This window comes from Gymnodraco acuticeps, unplaced genomic scaffold (assembly GCF_902827175.1).
Source record: "Gymnodraco acuticeps unplaced genomic scaffold, fGymAcu1.1, whole genome shotgun sequence".
NCBI lineage: Eukaryota > Metazoa > Chordata > Actinopteri > Perciformes > Bathydraconidae > Gymnodraco > Gymnodraco acuticeps.
This window is the reverse complement of record NW_022989974.1, coordinates 475,143-492,494: the sequence shown is the minus strand read 5'-3', so window position 1 is coordinate 492,494 and position 17,352 is coordinate 475,143. Positions and strand designations below refer to the sequence as shown.

Here is a 17,352-nt window from a genome sequence, read left to right as displayed (position 1 = left end):
CTCATTATGCAGATTGGCCCATTTCAGTGTCATATCATGTGTTTTGAGTACTGGGTAGCTTCAGGTGTAACTAGTCATATTTAAGGGTTGATTATATTTCTCATTATTAATCCAAATCTGCAAAGTATAGGCTACTAAATGTATACAAAGTAAGTACACTATTTACTTCTCAATTTAAGTAGAGTACAAGAACAAAGAAGCAAACAATTGAAATACTCAAGTAAAGTACAAACCCCTCAAAATTGTACTTAAGTACTTGAGTAAATGTACTTAGTTACTTTACACCACTGCGTCCCCTTCTTTTAAGAGGAGCGTCATGCAGCGCCTCTGAGCTGTTTTAAATTCCCTGTAAAAAACCAGAAGCAGGCTGGTGGTGTGTGAAGGTGAGTTGAGCTGTGTATCCTCTCTGTCAGTCTCCTCTCGCAGCCAATAGTAAGTTCTACTCGGACGGACCGACTCGCCGCTGCTGCTCCGGTCCCTCCTCGTGCTGTCCTCGCCGTGCACGCGCGTGGTACCCACGGTCGTGAGGAGGAGGAGGATGTTGCGCGTGAAGGGGAAATGGCTGCCGAAAACAAGCCGGAAGGTAAGAGAAATATAATGGGATTAATTTACTAGTATGACCGCTGTGTGATTTTAGAACAGTTGCAACTCTGTGCGGAAGATGTCACAGACGCGAGGACAAGTGGAGAATTTTTGTGTAGAAAACGTCTCCGCTGTTTTCCTCCGAAAAGGCAGCTAAAACGTGGAGACATCACCTAGCCAGCTAATATTAGCTTGCATTCTAGCCAGCTACTATTCCCATCGTAGCCCACATTTAAAGCACGCCACGGGGACAAACAGTCCGCGTGGTAAAAGTAACGCGTTTATTTTGCTCGCAATTCTTGTCTAAAGGCGAGCAAATTCAAGTTGTTAACAACAATGCTAAGTTAATGACAACATGTCATTGGCATCGACTAACTTCTTCCCTTATTACCCAGCTTTAAAAAAGCGGCTTGCTTCTGTCAGTTTATCTGTCAACACGGCTCTTTTCTTCAATCGTTATGTGCAGGATGTTTTGAATGCATTGTAATGATCATTTGAACATCTCTTTTAAAATGTTTTTGTGTTTTATATTCCTCCGTCTTAGAGAGGCTCGTTCAGTTCTTCCTTGAAGCGCTGGCATTCAGCGAATAGTGTTTGCGAGTCAAAAGTGATGTCTTTTTTTTTGTTTTTTACATAAGCGGATATTTATTTTTGTCCAAATGCCAATTATAGACTACTACTTGGCCTATATTTGGTTCGAGACACGGGCTTCACAACGTTGTAATGCCCGCTCCGCTCGCAATGCCCTATCGCACTTGAAATGAAATGCCATCACACAGAGGAAGCAGGAGGATGGAGAGGGTTTCCAGCAGCTGCTCCTAACACTACTTTACACATAGGGACAAAATGATGACTTTCTCCCTCAGCCTATTTCATACGGCTCACTGACTTAACATTACATTCACTCGACTTAATTATTTCCTCTTTATGGGATATTTTATAGCAAAACATATGCATAAGCGATCTGTTCTCATTCAGAGAGGCCAATGGAATTTTTTGGTGAGTAACTAAGCTTATATGAAAATATAAAAGATGTATTGCATCAATGCTAAAGGGAGTAGTTTTCAGCTTAGTATTTCAACTGGAAAGAGTTAAGGGCTGACATTCTTAGATGATACAAAAGCATAAATCAACCTTAAAATGCATTTGCCAGATTTGTATTGAAATGACTAAAGACTGTCCAGATGTTGTGCATGTTTAATTCAAATGTCCTGTTTATGTTCTTTTTTTGTTATAGTCATCATACTTTGAACTGTTTAACTTTAGTTTTTTGATTGACATAATTGAGTATAATGGTATGTCATTAAAACAGTATGTCCTAAACTTGGGGTATTTATATATATATTTTTGAATGAACTTGAAGTGGAGCGAAAGACTCATCCTGCACCTGAAAAGTGTTTGCATAATTTGAGTGCGAGAAAAAAAAGACTCCTTATAGGTGCAGCTGTTTCTGAGCTGTTCATAAGTAGTGTTGCAGGCTTCAAAAGTAAATAGACCTCCTTCAGAGTTTGGTGTCAATAACCTTAAAAGTGAAGTCTTTTTGAAGTAGAACCACTTTTATGTTTAAAATAGCAGTAAACAAATGACCTCTGTCTATATGAGGGTAAACGATAAAAGGCTGAACTCAGTTGTTTGGATGTCAGTGTGCCAACCACCAAGCAGAGTCCCACCAGGGGGTGCTATTGAGCTACAAAAACACACCTAACTATATGAGGAATCTGTTTGTGGCTATAACAAAAAATAAAGACATCTGCTTTATGATAGTAATGTCTTCATTGTGGCGTATAGTCCTAATGTATTCATCTACTGAGCTGAACTTAACAAATAGGCTCCAGTTGTTCATCTCGACGGCTCTCCAACACAGGGAGCTCTCACTGAAAAACCCTGCCTTGAAAGTCCCATTGCTGAGCAGGGGAAGTTATTTTCAGTGTTCCTGTGAGGCCGGTCAGTGGACAAAGGAGGAGGAGCAGCATAGAAACAGAGAGTGCTTCATACCTTGACATAAATGTGATGTCGACTCATGCAAACGTGGCCCTTAAAGCTTTTACACACAGCTGTCATGCTGAGTCTTTGCTCATGCATCCCGTTTTCTTAATTCATGAATGTAGAGCATGCTGTTTAAAAATACATCACTATGACAGTTTGAACATGACATGTCCCTGGATGTCGCGTGGAGAGATAAACGGTGTAACCTTTTGTCCTTGTGGTATGCAGGCAGATCTGAATTGTCTCAGACGTTTGGCAGGTCTTCTGATGGCCCATAACAACTGAGGGTTACATCTTGTGTTAAACCCAAGGGCCACGGCCCAGTCTCACTCACTAATGTAATGTTTACATCCTGGGGTATTCCTCTCCAGCCTAAATGATTGTCAGGACCCTTGAGGGTGTTTCTTTTGCTCTTCACACTCATGAAAAGCACTGTGTCCGTTACTTTAAGTACAAGGCCTAGAGGGCACTGAAAAAACACATTTGATATCTCACACTCAGACTGCTCTGGAGGAAAGTACAGCCAATGGTTTTATGAATCTACTAGAGTGTAGTCATAAAAATATCGCTGTTTAAAGGCCAATTTTGTAGAAACAGAACAAGCACTTTAGTAAACACAAGCTCTCTGCTAACACTTGTGTGGTGTTGGGATTCATGATCAAAAGTAAACACTGTGCTAAAGTTAAATATTGATGCTTTTAACCTCTGAAGTTGAATGTTGATACGGACAGTTTTGCTCTGTAAAACATTACATAACATTATTTTAAAATCACATAAATGCAAGACCAATGATGGGATAGTTTATTGACACGTAAAACCTGCTTTTCTGAATCCAAGGGAAATGAACTTTTAGGACAACTCTGAACACTTTTCTTTTAAGAAGAAAAGGAAGAGGATTAGGCCTGTTGCCTCAGCAACGCTGGAAGTAATATTTCACTTTGAAAGTTTCATGATGTTATCTTTTCACTCACAGTTCAGGGGGAAGCAGCAGAAAAACATCAAGTAAGCACGCAGTCAGCCATTAAGTTACAAAAGTGCCTGTGCAGCAATGGTATCAATATTTCGGCGCTGTTTTCTAAAGAAGGATGCATTTAACCTCATCGTGATGTCGGACGATTCGCTCTCCCACTGTGTGTTGAATCAGGCGCTATATTATTGTCCTCCAGACGTTGAATTGAATCAGTGAGGTGAGGATGGATGGGACGCAGGTCCGGTCTGCGGCTTCTGAGACAGATCACTTGTAATGCTGCCTGTAATAGACTTTTACTGACGGCTCTGCGCGGCATCCACTGATTGACTGTATTGATCCCTCAAGTTTAGCACTGATACAATAAGGAGCGTTCGTGACCCGGATCAAAGCAGGTCAGCGTAACAGTGGCACTTCTCAAAACCGTACAACAAATGTTCATTCGATGGATTATCTCACTGTTTTAAATGCCAACAGACACATTCACTGGGATTTACAATCAATATTATCACCAGGACGACTAACCCAACAGCTCTTGTGTGTTTGAAATGTCTTTAATATACTGTGTAGTGTCTGTTGATAATGTTTGCATGGGGAGTTTGGCTGGGAGGCTGAGAATGCTTCTTTTCCTCGATTTTCCTCTACTTTTCTCTTTGCCTCCTGAAGGACTGAAGAAAGTTCGTAATCCGGATCGAATGTACAGATCAGCAGTGTGTTATGCTGGCCATGGTCCACCTAAGAGTATCAGTGATGACACAGAGACGAACAGTAAGAGTCAGTTATTAATACTGCATTGCTGCTCCAAAGAGCCACTAGCTGGCCAATCTATTATTCATTCATTGATTCATTTATTTACTTCTTGATTTCATCCGTCCCCATGACACCCCTCCCCCCCCCCCTTCCCCCTCCCAACACAACACCTCCTCCGGCTGCTCTGTTGATTGAAGTGTCTGCTTTACGGGATCACGCTGTCAATAGCTGAAGTGTTGTCGTTAACTAAGAGTGATTGTTTCAGGTTGAGGCCAGGGGATCAGGACCTGAGCAGACCCTCCGAGAGAAAGCTTACACTTTGAGCCATCAATTATGGCCGTGTACTTGCCTTTTTGTTCCTGCTTCTCTTAAACCTGCACTTGATAGAGGAAAAAGAAAAACGACCCGACCGAGGAGTATGACTTAAATAAATCTTGCTAGATCAAATAGTGCCTGACAAAAAATATTGATGCATTGCTGTATCGTTGAATTGTTTGCTTGGATTAGTGTTTGGTCTGCCTCTCATTACATGTGATCTATGAGAACTGTAGACTAGGGGCACGGAACAAAGACAACACAGCTGAGGTTTTTACGACTTATAAAAACCAGCTTCTGTGGGAATTGCTTCAGAGCACTTACAAGTCTGTGTACAAGTGATATTTTCTGCCACAACACAAATAAATCAGTCAGGAATATAGGCCAAAGTCTTGATTTTATTTGAGCGGGATCTCCATTCATTCCTCTTTAGAAATGTGTCTAGAACTTAGCCTTTTGTCTTTACACATCGGAAAGCTGTCTTCTGTAAAGCAGATTGCTCACAGCATAAAAGGAGCCCCATCATTGTTAATAAATACACCCGTCTCCACACCGCTGGAAGACTACATCTAGACTAGAAAGGGGTAATTAAGTGTGCTCATGTATTGTCATTTCTAAATAGAGTCTGAAATCCACCACAACCCCTTGTTAGACTCCACACGTGTTGCAGGAAGAGCTCTTTTGCACCAACTGTTTTTCAAAAGACAGGGTTGATGACGCAGTGGCAGCGATGCAGACTGTAACAGGAACATAGTTGATAGACTTTTGCGTTACCCCCTCAAGTGTGACAGCTGTGACTGACAACACATTTTGCCGGTCTTGCTCTTTCCCCCCATGTTATTGCGTGGTATTACACTACCCGGTACCCATGTCAGACACCCTGTTTAATGCGTGCACCCCAGGGTTTTTCTTCTTTTCCCCTGCCTCACCAGGACACTCTGTAGCAGCAGGTAAACCATTGATCTGAGTAATCGTGGGAGTTGTTATGATACAGAAAGAAGGGCTTTGTTTGTGTGCATGTGTAAGCAAGAGGGAGAAAGTGGAAGAGCAGCAGAGAGGGGGAGTGAGCGAGAGAAAGAGAGAGACCTCACCTCTGCTCTCCTTGAGATGGGATTTTTATGGATGGGTGGGCTTGGAGAGGGCTGGAAACACATAAAGAGTCATTTTCAGTTTGTTGCAGGCAGTTAACCGTGTGTGCATGTTTGTTGAACTTCCAGTAATAGGCCTACGCTTTTTTAGCTGTTTGACTTTTTGACAGTCTTCCCTTATTTTACTATAATAAACTGGACTATTATAAGCAAATTGAGCCGCAGTGCACGCAGGATTGAGGGAACGTTAACAATGTGAGTGTGAATTATGAAGCATATTATTGAGCACAAATGGTGTCAAGATCTTCTCACTGGGAGGAGAACAAACACATTTAGTTTCTTTTACAAACAGCTGTTGTGTGTGTTGCAGGTCAATCCCACATACTATAGCTAGAAGCCATGTAACGCTTTCTTTGTTGTAGTTTAGTTGTATCATAGCAACACAAGTTCGGTTTTATTTGCTTGTGGGCGATTTGTAAATTCACTGTCTGTACTGTAAGAGTGTTATCGAACAGACCATAGGGCAAATGATGAAGATAATTGGTTTCTAGTCCCACACGACCACATGGGTATTTTAAGTCTACATCCTTCGCTCTCAATCAGGAGCCATCAGGCGGGGGGTGGGGAGCTCGGCCCCTGGACTGTGGGCCAATCATTTGATTACTGCCAGGGAAATCTGACACTGCCTAAATGGTCCTGTGTTGTAGTAAAGCCCGGCTCAGAATCTCCCACACGTAGTTCCGTAAAGACTTCAGTCTAATCAAGTGCTCTCTTCACTAGTGGCCCCAGTCTCACTCGTAGATACATTATCAAATAAATGGTGTAGAAATTCAAGGTCTATGCAAATTATTACAGTCCTGCGACGTTTTTAAGCCTCTTGAAATTAGGGCTATTTTATATGTTGTCAAATCGAATATAATTCACAGTAACAAAGTTATGTTTTCCATATTTTTAAAACTAAATGAAGTTAATTCGATTTTTTTTTATGATGAACTTTGCCTATTTTAAATGAGCCTGGAAGTCGTGGCGGCAAATGATAAATCACACATTTTAGGGCTGAGCTGAATCACAGGAAAGTGTCCTGATCTGAAGTCTGCGGGGAGAATATCCCATTACTGTAAATGCCATGGCAATAGTCTCCTGCAGGTTAAACCCCCCTTTTACCTTTCCTTCTTCTTTCACACCTCACAACCTGATTGATCGCTTTTAATTGACAGCATGTCATCAGTTGACCACTGCACCTTGTCTGCCTGACTTCATCTCCGCTTCACGTCTGACCACATCCTTCCTTTCTTGTCTAGATTTTTTTTTCATTCATCTGCCATCACCTTGTAACTGCTTTCACCATGTTAACCTGTCACTGCCCCTCTGGTATAAGCTTTAAATCACTCATGTCATGAACTGGTCTGACATCTCGCCTCTCATAGATCTGGTTATTATACTAAGTGCATGTCACAACCCACACACTACATGTGGACTGTTTGAATGTATATATTTTTCATATTTCTCACCATATCCACGCATTTCACAGACTGTAGAAACTGTTTCTTTCAAATCCCCTGTTAGCGATGTATAATGATTTAAAGTGATGTTTGACTGTGTCTGTCTTTCACTGTGACTGCATGACTTGTCAATATGATACAGGGATTATATCATCAAAAATATCTGTTGCCTCTTAGCTTACTCACCAGGTGAAACAATAGAGCTTATTTTATCCTCAAGATGATTCCATGTTGACAAATAAACCTTATTTTAGCTCAAATATAATCACCCAAAATACTTCATGATGTTAAAGTGATGGGTTAGATTTGGTATGATTTCAATGCATGTTAAAAAGTACACTAATTTACTCATCATTACACACAGTATCATTCACTGTTATAATGTATTGCTTGGCTACAGTGTATGTGCCACAGATTAGGGATGTTTTTTTTATTATGGTATCTTAAAATGTCTCTCCCCAGTTGATGAATTATGTCTGAGCCAAGCGTATTTAGCTGACTGGGCTAATTTTAGAGCTAAACTCTAAGAGGCCTTTTTCGGTCCAGCCCAGTAGATGGCTGTCATCCAACCTAATGATAAGAGACATTGCCATAGGCCTAATTCAGTTTCACAGCCCTTCTTCTCGCTGGACGGAGAGAGCCAAATGTTTATCCACAGGACTGCTTGTTCTTCTGTGATCCACCGCCCTCGTGTTTCAGGTATAGCTACTAGAGAGCAGATACTGTTTCACTGCTCCTCACATCCTTAAGCCATATTAGCCACTGTTTTGTTGTGGAAAATGTTTACATTCAAACGGTTACTTTGGATATGCACCGCCAGCAGCGATTTGTTGAATGATCTATAGCCAAAACATTAGCTTGCAATTTCTCCACAATGTGGGCACAGATTAAAAAGAAAAACTGTCACTCCCAGAGCGTTGTGAGACAGAGACGGAAGAGAGAGGGTTTTGCTTTCAGGGCTCGGATATTGATTAAAGATTTGTTTTTGTCAGCCTTTCCAGTCTCATGACCCTCGCGCTCGTCTCTAGGGTGGGGCAGAAGCAAGCTAGCATGACAGATACCCTTACATTTGGCCAAAGTGTTTGCTTAGCAGCCAGGATCAGTGATAATCCAAACATCAGCAGACAGAAATATGTATCTTTAAACGCATTTGACGGAGGGGGATGTGAATTATGAAGGGGCACAGGCTGCACAGTAAAGGCAACATGAAAGCTGCAGACCTATAGCCCAGTTTATCCTTTTGTATGTGAGCTCACTCATCAACATGTAGAATGTAATTGGCTCCAGTGTGCCAGCCTAGCTCAGCACATCCTCTCTATAACAAGCCCTGGTATCAGTCTGTGTTGCATTTTAGAGTTTTACAATCAAATAGTACTTTTCTTGGCTAATGTACAAGCAGTCATTAAGCTTGCTCTTTCTACTCCAAAATAAATATGAAACCTAACAGGGGGAGTCCAGAAAATGCAAAGAAATGGAGTTTATTTCAGGGTTTGATCATCTCCCGGTAAAAACGAGGATACATTTACATTTTCAAAGCCGGATTTCAGTAGGTAATTTGTTGTTTAATCACCGATCAAATCAGGCAATTTGATTAGTAAGAGCTCGTCTATATTCTGTAAAGCTATTCCAAATCTGGCATCCAAGCTTTTCCCCCCTAGAGATGTTTTCCTCAGCTATAGCACAGTCCACAGTATATGTGGATTTTCATGCCACAGTGGACATATCTTTAATTAGTAAGCAATACTTTGTTGGAAGACTCACAGTTCCTGCTTCAAATCTGTGGAAATGCCCGGTGGAGGGAACAGTAGACATGCAGCAGCTGGAATACTATTAGTGTAGATAAATAGCAGCTGAAAGAACAAAAGTGTTTAGAGTTATGAGAGCGTGATGCTGTGGAAAAGAAACCTCAGCACTCAACAAAGAGTTGAGATGTTGAGTTGAGTTCACCTTTTGTGTGCTTTGAGAGCCTCGCAAGGAACGTTCTCGTGTACAAACATGCCCCTCTCAAGTTAGACAAGGACTCCCAGATTAGAGAAGGCCAACTCTGAGCATCTAAAAAAAACAAGTGCCACATCTAAAACACATGGTTTATTTAACAGCACCGTGCACTGCTTGAAACATGACAGTAGTTTGCCCGTTCTTCAAGGAAAGACACGCATCCATGTCCGAGATAGATAAAAGCATAAATGCAGTGCTACAAACTAATGTGTATAATCTAATGTTAATGTACTATAGGCTGTTAAAACGCCTCCACTATATGGACCATGTGTTGGCGATATGAGTCAACAGGCTGGACAGTTTCCTGGTTTGCCATCTTTTCTTTTTTCCTCTGCATAGTTAAGTGTTAATTTAGCAGCAAAATTAACATCCACACCAGTCTGTCTTGAATAAATAATGAATATGTCACGGAAAAATTCAACCTCAAATAAATGCTACACTAAGTGCTTTGTCCATTTAACTGGTGATGCTACACACACACACACACACACACACACACACACACACACACACACACACACACACACACACACACACACACACACACACACACACACACACACACACACACACACACACACACACCACACACACACACACACACACACACACACACACACACACACACACCAGGAAAGCATATCAGAAGAGAACAGTTGCTTTAATTTGGATATTATAAAAATACATAGGTTTCAATATAAAAATGCAGATTAGCCAATCTTAATATTTATCTTGCAGCGAAGATCACTAAATAGCCTGTCATTATAATAAATACTCGGCTGTGAATCATTTGAATCAGTGCCTGCGACTAAATCATTGCAATTCATTGCATTATCCCAATAGTCATCAGATATAAAACATTATCAAAACATTTAGTTAAGAAATACTTAGGCTATTTGTATTGCATTACAGATACAACAAATCATTTCTAGAGGAAAGAAACACACCTTAAATTAGGTAATCATAAATCATAAAGTCTGCCTGCATAAATTAAGGACACATTTAACATAAAACTAGAACATCTGTCTGCTCTTTCTTATTCCTGCATTTTTAAATCAGAATCTGCTTTTCACTTCTCTCATTATGAAAGAGAGCGAGACAGCTTTTTTAAAATTACTTATTACTTTATTATTACGGTCAAACAATTCCACAGTTTAGCCTAAAACATAGAAACTTAGTTGACTTGTCTGTATGATTAGGCTGAATTTCATGAAGCAATGTCTTAGAAATAGGACACTACGAATAGGTTATATAGTTAACAATGAAAGTCAGCAAGTTACGGTACATTTTAATGTGTTAAACTTTTGAGGAGAGTTTGGCGGAGGGATACGTGAGGCTGCGTAAAGTGGAAGGGACGTTGCTGTTATGAAAACAATGGCGACTTTTTTCTATATTTCCGTCGATTTGGACCATTTATTAACGCGGTGAGCACCTGAGGGTGTTGCAGTGGAAGTGGCACAGATCATGCAGGATACGAGGTATTTCAAAACATCAGCGTCCGCGATTACTGCCGTCAGCGGTAATATATGGAACTTTACTCCGACTAAAAACGTAGTCATAACCCTTCCGTTAAATCTGAACACACAGGCCTACATGATAAAGATTTACTGTAGTTTTTCGAGTATCAGTATGCACCGAATATCCATAAACTTGCTAAGAAAGTATAGAAACGTAACGCTGACTGTAGCTCCAGAACTAGCTTGAGAATCGCCACGTTTTAAAGTTGTATTTGAGTATGAACGTAATCCTGTGATATTAGGCACATTTGCATCCACGTTTACCAACAGGAGTCGCTAATTCGGCATAGGCTACTGTTAACGGTGCCAAATTGCAAACATTTAAAAAATGTTTTGTCTACGCCTAGAAACTGGGATTAACATTATAGTTTCTAGTTTGCTCCAAAGCATTGTAGGAACTACTTTCCCACATTTAATTCAGTGTATACATTGCAATTTGTTAGCTTTTTGTGTTAGTTAGTAATACAGGTAAAAAATACATGCTTTTTGTAAAACTATTCAAAATGTAAATCATACTTTTGAATATAAAAGCTTTTTTAAAATCATGTTTACAAAACAACGTTGTACAGATTGTGTCCAGTGTAAAGGAGTCTGTCTGCTGGGAACATATCGTCTGAATATAGATTTGGCTCTTATGTAGGTGTCTTCATAATAGAGTTGTGTCTTTTTCACATTCTGCACGTTTGTTTGCACATTAGTAATCAAACCCCAGTTTCAGCAGTAACCTGATTTCAGAGGCGTCCATGTAAGGTTAAGGGATTAAGAGAACGCCAGTTAACACCTTGTTAGTCCTGCAGGGTTTACACAGGCTAGCTGGCTCTGTTGCCTGGGGGGTTGTTAGCTGAAAAATACAAGACTGGCATTTCAAAGGAAAAATGCATGTTGCCGTTGTTGTGCACAGCATACTGAACAGAGGTGGTTTTTTGCATACTTCAGGCAGAGAGAGTTTGCACAAAAATATAAAAAAGCACATTGTGCGATGACCAGTGTAGAAGATTGTGGCCTGCTGGCAGATTGTGTAGACATATCCTCCTACAGAAGATTTATAACTCTGTGAGACAATCCTCAACATACTTGAGACATATCCCAGTTCAGCTCTGTCTCAATGGTGTCATAGAGGTGTGTGTCAGGGAGCAGCATTGAATTCTGAATAATCTGTGCAGACAGCTTTGCCATATCAAATCAAATCAAGTTTTATTTATATAGCACATTTATAAATTATTTTTGGTGGAGCCAAAGTGCTGTACATATAATAAAAATAGCCTACAGTAGAGACACTTTACAGCAAATACAACAGCACATATTGTTCAGAATATCAGTATGAGAAAAACGACACCCTCTGTCCTCAGACCCTCAGTCCTTAGACCCTCACATCGTACAAGGAAAAACTTCCAGAGAAAACCCACAGTTTAAAGGGAACATGGGAGAAACCTCAGGGAGAGCAACAGAGGAGGGATCCCTCTCCCAGGACGGACAGACGTGCAATAGATGCCGTGTGGAAATCGAAGAGATAATACATTTTACAGCATATAGACCGAATGTTAGGAAATGCATGTGTCTGTAATAAGAAGATGAATCCACGAGGATGTCAGCTACAATCCTGTGGAAGCCATCAGGGAAGCAGCATGACGAGACCCAAGGCAGGACCGCAGAGACAGGTTCAGCCACGACCCGAAGTCCACGACTTAATCCAGAACTCAGGATAGAGGATCCAAGACACAGGACTACAGCAAGAGGATCAGCCTCGACTCCGGATCCCGGCGTAGATATAGATACAAAACAAGAAAAAAGATTTGGCTGGGTTAATCGGAACAAGAGAATACACAGACACAGACAGAGAGGGAAAAGGTCATTGGATAAAAGTTATTCTTGATAACTTAAATTCTTGATATATGTATAGGCTGCTACTGCTGTCTGCCGGTTTCTACTCAGCCATGCTGCATCTGAGTTTGCATCCGTTGAGATTTTATTTGTGAGTGGGCTTCAATATTTACGACCTTTTCTTGCTCGTCTTGAGCCTTTTAGTGAAAGATTACGAAAATGAGGCCCTGCTAAAAGCTAGACTACTGTGTCTTGCTTATTTTAAATTGCTTTATGATTACACAGCGTCTACACAAAAAACAACCTCCTTTTTTTCTCATGTACCACTCTGATCATTCAGTTGCATCGTGTTTTCCAGTTCTGAGGGTGAAGCCGCTCTGGTGCTACCTATGAGCAGATGCTGTATGTGATTCTTAATTGGGCAGAGCGAATGATTAGAGATACCTGCACAGCTCTTATAAAACAGGGTGTACACGCAGAATTATACGTACAGATGGAAATTGCGAATACCACAGATCTACTCCTGCGTTCCTTCGGGAGCGATTTGGGTTCCTCCTTACACATTACACTCCACGGCAGCTACATCTCTGAGGACCGGCGGTGTTCATTCCCACTGAATTTTCCATATGGGAATTTCTAGGCAGGAGCACTTGGTTCTGTCTGTAATGTACGCCAGGCTGCATGCTCGCTTTTTATATCCTCATTATCAATGCACTACCGGACTATTTGTATGGGTTTCAAAGTGGTATTTTGCTCGGTTCAACTCTTTTTGCTTCTATTTTTTTATTACTGATATCAGCGACTCTAGGGGTCCGTAGTCAGCACTCGGGCTTTTCTCTGTCTCTGCCTTTCCTACCCTAGTATCCTAACCCACAGTTATACAAGTTTGAAAGAATATTGTTTTCTAGCTGTAATACATTTTCAAGCAAAATTGCATTGCAAATAAATGCAGTATTTTGAGTTACCTTTTGGTGAATGTGTTTGCATTCAATCCACCCAAATTAAAACTGAGTAATAGATTTATTTGCACACACACTCAAAAAACTTGTTTTCAGTTTGTAAATGCTCTGGAAGTTTACTCTAAACAAAAGATTGAATGCTCACAACAAATATAACAGGTGACAGGGATAACCTTAACTTTAGCGGAAACTATAGACAAGAAAAGCTCATCCGGTTTATATAACACACATGGTCAATGATTTCCTCGATGTCTTTTATGTGACCGTGCAGCCTTTTGAAATGAGCCATACACCTTTTCCACACACAGACCTTTTAGATGTTGATGCCGATATTGCTTTTTTGACGAGCATCCAAATTCTGTGAATTGTTTAGTTTAATTTAAACTTATTAAAGATAAGATCTTTGCCTAGAATATCCTTGTTTTGTATCTTAGAAACTTAATGGATTTCCACATCAGCCTATATCTAAAGTTCTGAGGGGAAAACAACACGCCAATACTATAATGTATAGATACAGTATATATGTGAGTGATTTTTTCATTATATAATTCATTCCACATGTTTTCGTCCTCTGAAACAAATATCATTTGTTCATATTTGAGCCATCTGCATATTTTAGAAGGAAAAAGGACTGGAATGAGAGGAACATTTAAATGCATCCATGCATGAGAGCGTCCTTAAACCCTACTGTTTTATAATGGTTGTGAAATGTAAATGATATATTGAACGACATTTATTGTGATGTAAGCATTGCGCCTGGTAATTGTAATTATTGCCCTGAATAATATACCACATTCTGGCTTGCAGCACACAGTTGCCCATACCAAATCCCCATACACTTTAAAATCACTCAAGGGTGTTTACTGTGTCTAAATAATGAATAGACACAGCCTTTACAAGTTGACAGTGAAACATTTCTGGTGAGCTCCCCTGATGGAATGCATTTCACAGTCAAATAATTGAGTCCAGTACAAAATAAAATGTATGCAATACTCTGTTCTTAATTGAATTTCCTTATTTAGTTGGGGATTGTTATTTGACAGTCTGTGTGTTGCTGCAGACTGATAGTCTGATCAAGAGGCAGATGAACAAGTGAATAAGAGATGAAGCCTGTGCTAAATATTCTGTTTTGTCTTGCTCTTGTTCTAGATGAACATGGACATTTGAAAATATACCTGCCCAAGAAGCTGCTTGAATGTCTACCAAAATGCACCTCGCTGCCAAAGGAGAGACACCGGTGGAACACTAATGAGGTGAGGCTCCTCATCACAGCCCGTCTGCTCCATCCATCCCTCTGCACACACGTCTGCATGAGACACGTTGTTCTTTCAGGCCTTTTTCAAATGTACAAGACTCTCTTCAAAACATCCTAACATCTTTGTAATAGGTGTCCCGATTTACCAAATATCATTATGGGAAAAAACACTTTCAAATTAGGTTCATTTTCTGGTACTCCATCTTCAGATTACAGCAAACTGACAGTTCAACATGAGTGGGTCTGTACAAGATTTAAAAAAAAATGTTTATAACTATAATTCTTATCTTATTTTATTTGTTGGATTGGTTATATTTAAAAGGCAATTTCAGAAAGAAATCTGCAAAATATATAGTTTACTGCCTCGTATTTTCTTCACAAACAAGTGAAACATAGTAGTAGTTGATAGATGGATGGATATATAGATAGATTACATTACATTCCCTTTTTTTTATTTTTTTAGATAGATGGATATATAGATAGATAGATACATATATATATAGATAGATGGATAGATAGACATATATAGATGGATAGATAGATGGATAGATAGATAGATATATAGATGGATATATATATATATAGATATATATATATCTATATAGATAGATAGATAGATACATATATATATAGATAGATAGATAGATAGATAGATAGACATATATAGATGGATAGATAGATGGATAGATAAATAGATATATAGATGGATATATATATATATATATATAGATATATATATATGTATATAGATAGATAGATAGATAGATAGATAGATAGATAGAAAGATATATATGGATATATATATATATAGATATATATATATGTATATAGATAGATAGATAGATAGATAGATGGATAGATAGATGGCTATATAGATAGATACATATATATATAGATAGATGGATAGATAGACATATATAGATGGATAGATAGATGGATAGATAAATAGATATATAGATGGATATATATATATATATATATAGATATATATATATATGTATATAGATAGATAGATAGATAGATAGATATATAGATGGATATATATATCTATATATATAGATATATATATGTATATAGATAGATAGATAGATAGATAGATGGATAGATAGATGGATAGATAGATGGATAGATAGATGGATAGATAGATGGATAGATAGATGGATAGATAGATGGATAGATAGATAGATAGATAGATAGATAGATATATAGATGGATATATATATCTATATATATAGATATATATATGTATATAGATAGATAGATAGATAGATAGATGGATAGATAGATGGATAGATAGATAGATAGATAGATAGATAGATAGATAGATGGATAGATAGATGGATAGATAGATGGATAGATAGATGGATAGATAGATGGATAGATAGATGGATAGATAGATAGATAGATAGATAGATAGATAGATAGATAGATAGATGGATAGATAGATGGATAGATAGATGGATAGATAGATGGATAGTTAATTCATTTGCTTTGTCCCTTTTTAATTGCAATACATTCTTTAGTCGAAAACTAAATATAAGGATAACCCCATCTCCGTCTCTCTTCATGTTTGTACTGGGACATTTGTAAAATCTCTTCTTGCAGTTTATGTTTACTATGGATTTTCTCATGCTCATTTTTCTGGAAGGAATGTTTTGCAGAAATCGAAGGTTAAAGTCAATTGCATGTTGAGTCCTATTCACCAACGTTTCCTGCTGCCGTATTTAGCAGGCATCATGAGGGGCTCTCCATGTTAACGTAAACAGTGTTTAACATTGGTGCTGTGAAAGCTCAAGGTGTCTCGCACTTCATATTTACATCGCATTAGGGAAGATAACACACCACTTTACATTTTCTCTGTGGAGAATCAAATCTGAAAACACTATGATCTTGTGAGATGCCACAGATGCCCGTTGCTATGGTTATATTTTCCTAAAGGACGTTTTCAACTCTTTCTCAGGACTATTTATTTAAAACCCTTTTTGTCTTGTTTGCTGTATTTGTTTAAAAAAAAGTTTTCTTACAGGAATGTGGAGTCTTCTAGAAAATTGAACTGCCAAATGAATTGCTGCTGCCTTAATCTTGATTGACTACATGTGTGTGCAGACACACATCATTTCCTCTTGTATTTTGTGTAGTAATTTTCTAAATGCACACAATTGGAATACAGCCCTTAACAATCTTCATGATTCATGCACACATAGTTACTATCTGCTCTTCCATTATATTAATGCATGGAACGACATATATTCAAGTCTTTAACATGTTATACTGTATTGGTTTTACAGGGACACTTCCTGCATTTTGCTCCAAACTCATTTACCAACCTGCTCTTTTTCTCGGGGGACAGGTTGATGAGTTTATCTCCTTTGTTTCCACATTTGATGGATGAAAAACTGCTTGTTCTCTTTGAAGAATAACTAGTAGCAATTAGCCCTAAACACACACCATGACAAATCTTAAAAATAAATATGAAAAACTCAACCATCCATGCTTTTGATTAACACATTGTGACCATCAAAATATAGTCATCTGCAGTGATGAAAGATAATTGACTGAAAAACAACCAGATGATAAGGCAACAGACCGGCTCGTTTCTAAGGAACAGGGGA

The 17,352-nt window shown here is 38.9% G+C and overlaps 1 protein-coding gene across 8 annotated transcripts in view; it reads left to right on the top strand.

The window, feature by feature from the left end:
• Window positions 1-364: 364 nt before the first annotated feature.
• Window positions 365-17,352, top strand: part of camta1a (calmodulin binding transcription activator 1a) — a 289,606-nt gene continuing 272,618 nt past the window's right edge. For 7 of the 8 annotated variants that reach the window (XM_034211027.1, XM_034211025.1, XM_034211024.1 and 4 more), the window contains exons 1-3: window positions 365-583; window positions 4,202-4,303; window positions 14,635-14,738. In XM_034211027.1, the coding sequence (XP_034066918.1) occupies window positions 559-583; window positions 4,202-4,303; window positions 14,635-14,738 (231 nt within the window). In that variant the 5' untranslated portion in view covers window positions 365-558. The remainder of the gene's footprint in view (window positions 584-4,201; window positions 4,304-14,634; window positions 14,739-17,352) is intronic. The other variant, XM_034211026.1, reaches the window with a different exon arrangement.